Below are 9,914 nucleotides of genomic sequence, written 5' to 3' on the forward strand. Positions count from 1 at the left end.
TCTGGGATTCTGTGTTTCTGCTCCGCAAGGAAACCTCGCTGGCCGTACCCTGACAGCGCTGCCCTGTCGTGTGTCTTTGCCCTTCCCTTTGAGGCTGCATGGCCAACTCGAAGACAGCAGAACACAGCTGATGGGTTTGCTGACCAGCCTGTTCACAAACACATTAACTTTTAACCTTTCTGAAGGATTAATTAAGCTGCAGTCAGCTGCCTAAGCACAGAAACAATTACCAGCAGTTCGGTGCGAGTGATTTTGTTACTGGAAGGCAGAATGTTATGCTGCGGGGTGTGCAGGGCAGGAGCGTTTCTGTGGGGGAGAAAGAACAGCGTGACATTAGCAGCAGATTTCAATTGGCAGCATGCTGCATACTCTGCTGCAGAACAGCGTGCAGAGTGCTCTGAGTTTTCGAGCTCCGGTAATAAAAATATAGTCTAAATTTTTCTTTGTATATCATCTTCTTGGGCACATAAATAATGAGTTATAGAGAGCTTTTAGTGGTTTCTTATGTGTGGTGCAGTAATTATATCCAAGAGAGCACCTCTCTTCCACAGCTGGAAGTGTTTGGTTAGAACACAAAACAGGAAGGAGTTGGTCTTTTTCAAAGAACGACTCTTAATGGGCTGCTAGGTTATCTTTATTTGTCATCTACAAACATTTATTGTCTTCTAATGGCTACAACCTTGCAGTATCTGTTATTCTTACTATAGGAATTCTGGTGGAGGTCGAGTACATGCTATTCTTCCAGAACAAGCAACATCAAGAGAGCTAAACCATTGCTAAGTTACCATGGTTTTTAATACTTTACTAACCCAGATACTTGGTAGCCTTTTTAATTTTAATTTTTAAAAAATGTTATTTTAAAATTGAATGCCTTAGGTGTCTTTCACACTGGATTAAGAAGAGTCATGGAGAGCTTGTTGAAACTTCAGTTATGTCAGCTATTCAGTGGGTGACTTTGTTCATCAGCAGGAACCTTTTCAGATTTTGGGTTAGGAGTGGTGGTCAAGATCTGTGAGCTGTGGTAGCTGGGGCCATGCACTGGATTCTGTTTACATATCCGGAAACAGCAGCAGATAATAAGATTAAAAGGATAATGAGAGAAGTATGAAGTTCATAGTAAGATAAGGACCCTGTGTCTGAGTAGGCCAGCAGTAACAGACGTTTCTATGTGAATGGGCTTTACTGTCACTGTGTAGCTGTGGTTTTGGTGCTTCATTTTGCTGCTGAGAAGGTATTTTAGCTGGCTCTCCACCCAGACTGTGGCTCTCTGGAGATGCTTGTGCTGAAAGGGAGAAGGGCAGGCAGAAAGGGAGTCAGGAGATGCTGCGTGCTTGACCTGTGCAAAAACCAGATGCAGTTACCATCTCCCTGAATTTCAGAACCATATTTGTTCCAGCGTTTCACTTTTCTTGTCCAAAAGGCTGTGAGTTGTTCTAAAATACCCGGATGAATTCCACTCTTCCAAGAACTGATCGTTTTTAGTGTGATGTATTGCCAAAATGTCACATCACTTTCTAGCTTTTTTTTTCTCCTGACTGCTTATCCGTTCATTCCTGGCTTTATATCAATGGGAAAACCGTTTTGCTGGGAATAAACTAGTCAAAAAAAAGTATGTGTGGAATTTCTTGCTATGTTGAGCACCAGACTGTTTGAGGTGGTAGTCTGATGAAGAGAAATGCTGGGCAGACTGGTACCAGCTGCTGCTAAATGGAGCTGGAGGAAGTGAACCTGCTCAGTTTTCTTCCTCCTAATTTACTTCAAATAGGCAGTGACAGCTTAACCTTGCTTAAAAGCTTTAGTTTAAGTCTTGTTTGCTTAGCATCTCCTTTAGGGATGGATTCTGGAGGGGGACAAAAGCATCCAAACCAGAGGAAGTGTTGCAGTGAATGGTGCTGAGCTGTGTCTGCAGTGAGGAATGACTGATGTCTGGAGCCTGGCTGCCTTGCAGATGGGGTTGCTGAGGAAGATAAATTATCTTTAACACCACTTACAAATGTTTGCACTGATTCTCTTTTGGAAAGTCGGCTCCTGAAGCTGGTAGGAGGTGGCTGCTTAAAAAGGGTTCACCCCAGGATGGACTCAGTGCAGCCTTTTCAGGTTTGGGATTGTGATGATCCCTTTAAAGGCTGCGTTCTGACTTTCTGGAGGCTTTTTGCGGAGGCACCGATGGATATGTTGAGCAAAGCTTGTTAAGTCATTTCCAAGACACCCGGGAGCCTCTTCTGTGCTGCCGCTTTTAGCATCTCAACGTGGCGATTGCTCAGTAGCCCCAAGCAAAGTTGGTGAAGTAGAAACAAATGAACAGGTCAAAGATAAGCAGAAGCAGCATATGAAAGGGTAATTCCAGCAGTTCCCAGTTTCTTCCCTGTTGCTTTACTGGAGATAGAGGAAAAAATAAGCAATGGAAACGATTTATTTTATTCTTGCTCCCAAAAGTTAATTTATTTTTTTTCCTATAGAGTTGCATTTGCCGATCCTGCATCGCTATCCCCGGAGCAGCAAAGGCGCTTTTTTTTTAATTTAAAGGCGTCTCTTTAATTTGTTTTTAATGACCTTATGCTAAAGAACCCTGCAGGGGGTTGATGGCGAGGGCTGCATACCCACAGCCGTGTTGATATTCAGCTCTTGCACTGGTTAAACGCTGTACCGCATTCCTTTAAAAGCAAATCTCATCATATAAGACGGATCTGTCAGCGTAAAAGCAGCCCTGCTGATGAACTACTTATGAGCTGCTTCATGCTGTGTGGTGCAGGGCTCTTGCCTGTGCACACACAATTACCTTGGATCAATTAATACCTGGGAACTTGATCTGGTAAGAAACCACAGCGTGTGGCCCTGTTCCTCCTCACGTTAATCCTGGTGTTGAACCTTGTCTGTGCTGTCAAGTCCCATTATGTGGAAACCCATGTGGGGTTTTTTGGTGTGCAGTGTGAGAATGGATTTCACTTGTACCCTTTGCTAGTAACAGATTGAAAAAATAATAAAAAAATATATATATACACATGCACACACACACGCATATATATGTGTATATATATATAAGCAGATGTCTTACAGGGGAGTAAATGTCCATGTTAAACCAGTAGCAGAATAATCCTATTGGCCTAAACGCAGTGCTTTGAATTTTGGAGTGCAATGGGCTGAGCAGGATGAGTTCTGGCTTCTGAGCATCTGAGGCTCAGATGCAAATCTGTCTCTGCTTTCATTCTGAGCCTCTAACACACAAGAAGTTGAAGCTCTGACCAGCCACCTAAAAGAACAAGTATTTCCGAGGTGGAATTGCCACCTCATCATACAGCTTGGGCTTTATATAGACATATTTTAACTTATTTTAACTGATGTAAGCACTGAACTTGAAACTGGTTTTGCCAGATCAATCATGTTACAGGTCTGCTATGAATTCCTGCTCTGAACCTGTGTATGTCAGTTGTACTGATGGATTGAAATCCCTGTACGTAAGGCATAGCAAAACTAAGTTTATGGGGGTTTTCTGGGTATAAAAAAAGGGGGGGAACATGTTCCATTGTCTCCTTGCTTTGTAAATCGTTACTGGTGGGCAGCTTTGTTATAATCCCCCGCTGAAGGCTGCTACAGAAAATACTGGAAATTGCTATAATTGGAAAAGTCTTAATAATTATCCTACTTTTTTCTTGTTGACATTCTTTTGTTTCTTGTTGCAGCCATGCACCATGTGAGTTTTTTGTAGTGATAGATAAATGTGACTTATTCTAAAGACCCACGCATTTTTTGGCACAGGATGTAGTGACTTGGGCATCAGAGAAACGTATCGTGCCCATGAAACTCTGTTAAACCCTTACTGACCGGTCCAGTTTGGGTAAACAGCTTTAAAAAGGAGTCCTTCAGGAGCAGTTTTCATGGCCAGGAAGCTTGGTGTTCTGTAGTGAGCAAAAGCCGGTGGTTTTTACTGGGTTAAACTGTAATTTGCAGTGTTTGACCGTGTATTTAATGCCTGTGAAGAAAGTGCATGGATGGCCCAAGTATTAGGAATGTGAAAACATGCAGTAATGCAGCCCTGATTTCTGTGAAAGAAATCATATTTCAGTACCTCTTTTTCCTCCCTTTTCTTGCCCCATAGGAGCTCAAGTTGCCTGTGTATAAGGCTCACTCCCCGCAGATTGGGATGCGCCGATACCTCATTGAGCTCCTGACTGTCCTCGGCAACCACTGCAACCTCTGCCCCACGGCCTGGCATCTCGCTGTCTATTTATTGGACCTCTTTATGGACCGCTACGATATCGCCGTCAAGCAGCTGCACGTCGTTGCACTCGCCTGTCTTCTCCTAGCAAGTAAGTTGGCTGCTGCTAGGCTTTAAATAGACTTCTGCCTATTTAAAATTAAAAAAAAAGGGAATTTGCTTAAAATTGCAAGCCTGAGTCTAGTGAGCTAATGAGTCTTGATAGAAACTAAGATTAGAGCAATGTAGCAGCATTCATACATCCTGATCAGGAATCGAATCACGTCCCTTACAGGAAGGGGAAGGCTTTCCTACCAACGTGTAGAAACAAAACATTGACAGTTGAACCAAAGCAGATTTGCACAAAGTTAACGCCTAATTAATTTGTATAGATAAAGTTTGAAATGCTAGGGTTCAGTTTGGAGACTGTTGGGAGCATAGCAGTTCTGTTGTTTACTGTCTGGGCCATCTTAATGTGCAATAAAGATGCTATTTTTTGGTGGTGGTAGTTGAAAGTGATGCAGGGCAGGTCAGGAAAAGCCACCTTTGCTTTTTTCCTTCAGTATTAGATCTTCCTTTGCCGTATTTTCCCCATACTGCTTGCTTTCTTCACACTGCTTCCAGTTACTGTCAGAAAAACTCTGTAATCCTAATGAGTTTATAACCTTGGTTTTGGCATCAGTGCTATGCAACCAATTAAAACCAAAGAAAGCCATAAAAAGGATATAGGAACATGCTGTCCAGTCTGTTGGCTTCTTTCCTACTTGTGTCACTGTACTTTCCCATCCTTCTTTCAAAAGCACCTTTTATCATTAGATTTTCTGGTTTGGGGAGCATTCTTTGTTGAATCCTGAGGATAAATCCTAAGGATAAATCATCTCTGAAAACCGTGTCTGCTGGCAGGTAAGTTCGAAGAGAAAGAAGATAAAGTTCCCAAGTTGGAGCAGTTAAATAATCTGGCCTACATGTGCAATGTGAACGTGGTATTGGACAAGAAAGACTTGCTCAGGATGGAAATGCTGCTGTTGGACAACTTCAGCTGGAATCTCTGCCTGCCAACACCGGCGCACTACGTTGACTACTACCTCTGCGTGGCCGTTGCTGAGAGCGACCTCCACAAGGGCTGGCCGGTCACCTTGCTGCCCAGAATGAGAGCTTTTCTGGAGAAATACGTCTATTACTTCCTCAATTTCTCGGTGCAAGGTAAGGGGCTTAGTTTTATGCTAGAATGAACTCCCCTTTGGCAAAAATCTGAGAGATAAGGGCTTTAAAACCTGTTGTCATATCACAGAATCACAGAATCCCAGACCGTTAAGGATTGGAAGGGACCTCCAAAGCTCATCCAGTCCAATCCCCCTGCCGGAGCAGGAACACCCAGATGAGGTTACACAGGAAGGCGTCCAGGCGGGTTTTGAATGTCTGCAGAGAAGGAGACTCCACAACCTCTCTGGGCAGCCTGGGCCAGGGCTCTGTCACCCTCACTGAGAAGAAGTTTCTTCTCCAATTGAAGTGGAACCTCCTGTGTCCAGTTTGTGTCCGTTACCCCTTGTCCTATCATTGTTTGTCACCGAGAAGAGCCTGGCTCCATCCTCGTGACACTCACCCTTTAAATATTTATAAACATGAATGAGGTCTCCCCTCAGTCTCCTCTTCTGCAAACTAAAGAGCCCCAGCTCCCTCAGCCGCTCCTCAGAAGGGAGATGCTCCACTCCCTTGATCATCTTTGTAGCCCTACGCTGGACTCTCTCCAGCAGTTCCTGTCCTTCTTGAACTGAGGGGCCCAGAACTGGACACAATATTCCAGATGCGGTCTCACCAGGGCAGAGAAATGAACTGAATGAAATTATCTGTGCAGAATGGTTTCTCTTTGCAGTTGTTTCAGATGGCAAATGGGTAAAGTGTCCCTTCCTTGTCTCTTTAGAAATCTCTAGATAAGATAATACTTTTCTCCAGCTCAGGACAGTAATTGGTGAGACTGTCAGAAATGGTGTCTAATTTCTGACCTGCCACAGAGTATGAGCTGCTTTCAGTTGCAGACATGTTGATATGCAGTTCAATGTGTGGATCCTCTTCTAATGTTAATTTTAGAGGGTCCTGTGCTGCAGGACATGACACATTTAGAATGACGGGCTTTTAATGACTGGGTTTGCAGCATCACTTGCAGTATTTGCTCATGTGAGAGGCAGTGAACTGCAGCATCCGCATAACCGGGATTCAGTGCCGTGTGTAATTGTCAGTACCTAACTTTGGTTCAATTGAAACCAGTATAAATTTCAGTGTAGTCTATTTTGTGGCTTTTTCTGAAGTGAAAGAAGCCCTAATAGTAGTTATGAACAAATAGTGCAGAGCTTCAGGAAAGCTTCACCCAGTTCTGAGAGACTTTTTTCTGGTCATGAGTTAATACTCTTGAGATGTGTGCAACGCAGTTGTGGATTTAATTTTGCCCTGTTTTGCCATGTACACACATTGCAGTGATTAGCAAGAGTATAAATTACTGCTCTAGTGTTTCAATTTTGTAGATCACGCTTTCCTCCGCTTCCGTCCGTCTCTGGTCGCTGCAGCGTGCGTGTGTGCCTCCCGTATCTGTGTGCAGCTTTCTCCTGCCTGGACCACGCAGCTTGAGCTGCTGACGCGGTATTCCTGGGAGCACCTCGCCCAATGCATTGAAATGATGCTCAGGTAAGATCAGAAACTAACCTGTTTGTGCTCTTGGGAAGTTGTTAATACTCTAAGTAATTGTTTAACTAGAATGAAGCTAGCACATCATTACATTAGTAATCTCCATCTACAGTTTGGGGAGAGGAATAAAAGGGGGAAAAAAGTCCCTTTAAATACTGTATTTTAACAATATCTGCACTGCAGAATGGAGCGTCCAATTTAGTGTTCATTCTGTTCTCTTGTACTGGTTTTCTGCGGGATTGAGTGGAAGCTTCTACAGGTGGTTGTTGGAAGCTTTTTTCCCTCTTTCTCATTGTACCTGCAATTTACTTACTGCAAAGAGACACCAGTATATCTCCCACATCAAGAATACAGAAGGGAGACACTTGGGAACTACTCCTTGGCTTTTCTCCACTAAAGGACATCAGTGCAATGTGTTAATACTGGTCTGGTGTGTGAGCACATACAGTCTTAACAGAGAAAGCTTCTTCCTAGTATCTACCAGGAATTTGCCTTTTTCCCTTACAGCTACGTACTTTAATACTCTGCAGATCCTTACAGACTTTCAGTATGTTTTTGTGCTGTGGACTTAAGGTCCCAAGATAACCAGTCCATCAGTAAAAACATACTTGTGATGCAAAATGATCCATAAACCTGTTGTGAGGATCACAGCAGGATAATTAGGAATTAATGGTGAAAGCAGCTGAGGATTACCATATACAGCTAGGGCTAAAGAGAGGGTGATGTAGCCTGACTGGTGAAATCTTCAAGATATATGCAAGCTCTGAACTTTTATGATAAATCTTACTTATGATTTGTTTCAGATACTATGAGAATGACATCAAAGAAGCCAGTAACCTAAAAAAGCAAGTTACAATTCATCAAGAGCAGGAAGCAGTGGGGAATCTGAGCCATCAAGCCACCACTCAAGTTCTCTTCCAGCAACCTGGTTACCACCCCTTAGCCCAGCATACAGCCACGTTTTCCCAGTTCCAGTCGCCGGTGCAAGATCTGTGCTGTGCTTATCGTGAGTCCTTGCAGGCCCACAGGCTTGCGGGGAGCGCTGACCGCTCGTCCGCAGCTCTCCAGGCTAGCCTTCGGCCCTCTGCACAGCCACTGCCCATCCAAACACCCCTCGCCCTGCAGGTGACACTGGGGACAGAGCCCAGACACTGCATTTCCACCATGTATGGCAGTAGTTACTTCAGTGGTCAGCACTCGTATGCAGCTGGGTGTTCTGATGGGTAGATACTGATGGGAGGAAAAGGCGATGTGAATAAAGCTGGAAAAGAGACCCTGTGTGTGAGACAAGAAGTGTCTGAGTGAAAGCTGTGAAGAAACAGAATCCTGATGACTTCCTCATTCAGAGAACATTGATCTGGATCCACTGATCACTGAAACCTGTGTGCCTTTCTGCCAAGGGTTGTACCTTGGCTCTTAACGAGAGAGAAATTCATTAATATACCTCGCTCAGTGTGACTTTGAGAGTTATCTGCGTAGAAAACTTGTGGAGATGACGTCCTTTTTTTTATTCTTCAGTTTGTGACTCGTCAGAGTTGGCTGCAAGCTTGTGCTGAAGAGTTACTTCAGGTTGGAGTGGTTGAATTTCTGGCCAAGTAGCAATGTACCTAGAGGATGCTGTTGGAGAACGTGGAGTGGTCTCCTTCTCGCATGTGGCTGGAGCAGTGGCAGCTTGAACTACTGGAAGTAAGACCTTAGAATAAAGGGAAAGGAAGAAAAACGGGCCAGAAGACTATCAAATAATTTTGGACTTAATTCTCTTGGAATCTAAACGTGATGCTGCTGAATGGAACATCACTCTGCCTTTGAGTATTTTAGAAACACAAGCAAAACCTTCATCTCTTACATCACTGAAATGCTGCTGCTTTAGAGACTGGAGATTACTGTTAGATTTTTTTTTTTCATGAGCTGTATCAGGGATTTAATGTTACTTGAAGAAATCCTCTTGGAAAAACTCTTGCAATGTTCACTGCCTGCAGTTATTTCATCCTTTGGGCTCTATGAATTGTGGCAGTAGTTCAGGCTCAAGACAGTAGCTGGTGTTAACTGGGGGTGAAGATAGGGAACTGGTTAACATTGGTGTGACATGGGTTTGATTGCAGTGCTAGCCGATGCTGATTGAGGTATTCAAATCCCATCCTCTTGGAAAAGGCAGCTGGTGAATTGAAGATCCTGTTGCTGCTTTGCAATGAGATGCCCACCTCATGTCACATACCCAAAGGTTTCTTTCCCAGCTGAAACCAGGGCTGGTTGTTCAAAACACTGTCAATATTCACAAGAAATGGACTTCTGCAGGTGTGAAACTTTATTTCTGATGTATGCAACCACTGTTGTGAGCTTGGGTGAAGGCAGTGCTCTTGGATTGCCTTTGCTCTGAAGGTTCTCAGGACAAAAAGACAATGTGCAATATGCTTTTACGGACTGGGGGCAATGTTTTCAAGTCGTGTCACAGTGCTGTTTTAAATTATATTTTTAGAGAATCGTTTTTAAAGGTGTTCTAAGGTGGAGGGGAAATAACTGGCCTGCATGCTAGTGCGTGTTTTTGTGACTGTCTCCTAAGAAAGCAACTTCTGGTATCGAGTTGTTAACGTCTTCCACTCAGTAGGCTAGAAGGATCTTCTTGTTTTATTAAAAAATATACATAAAAATGCAAGCTGTTAACAAAGAGGCAATACTCTTCAGAAATTAGTCTAGAAGATTAGAGGACTTAGTTCACCTTTTTATTCTCTTGGCTTTATATTTATATTAAACTTTATTTTCAGAAAACTTTAATGTATTTTTTTAATTGTTCCTTATGTCTGTCAAATAACATCTATGTGGCAGTACTGTCGTGTGGGTTTTCTTTGGGTTTTATCATCTTTAAACTTTGTCGTGTGCGGTGTTATACTTGGGACCACCATTGTGCTCAATTGTGGAAATGGTTGCTCAGTTCCCGATGAAGTTTTCAATAAACAAGCACATGGCTGCATTTTGATTTTCTGAGTATTTGTCAGAGGTTTAGGAATGGGGTGAGCGTTTATGTTGAGGATAAAATTACCCT

General features: G+C 43.3%; 1 protein-coding gene across 1 annotated transcript; it reads left to right on the forward strand.

Moving 5' to 3' along the window:
* Nucleotides 1–3,680: 3,680 nt before the first annotated feature.
* Nucleotides 3,681–8,101, forward strand: CCNJL (cyclin J-like; the record flags this gene model as incomplete). The annotated part of the gene is made up of 5 exons (XM_010183716.1): nt 3,681–3,691; nt 4,097–4,307; nt 5,099–5,398; nt 6,715–6,874; nt 7,678–8,101. Coding segments are annotated over 5 exons (1,106 nt in total), but the record flags the coding sequence as incomplete, so codon positions are not given.
* Nucleotides 8,102–9,914: the final 1,813 nt, after the last annotated feature.

This window comes from Mesitornis unicolor, unplaced genomic scaffold (assembly GCF_000695765.1).
Source record: "Mesitornis unicolor isolate BGI_N332 unplaced genomic scaffold, ASM69576v1 scaffold19824, whole genome shotgun sequence".
In the NCBI taxonomy this organism is placed as follows: Eukaryota; Metazoa; Chordata; class Aves; order Mesitornithiformes; family Mesitornithidae; genus Mesitornis; species Mesitornis unicolor.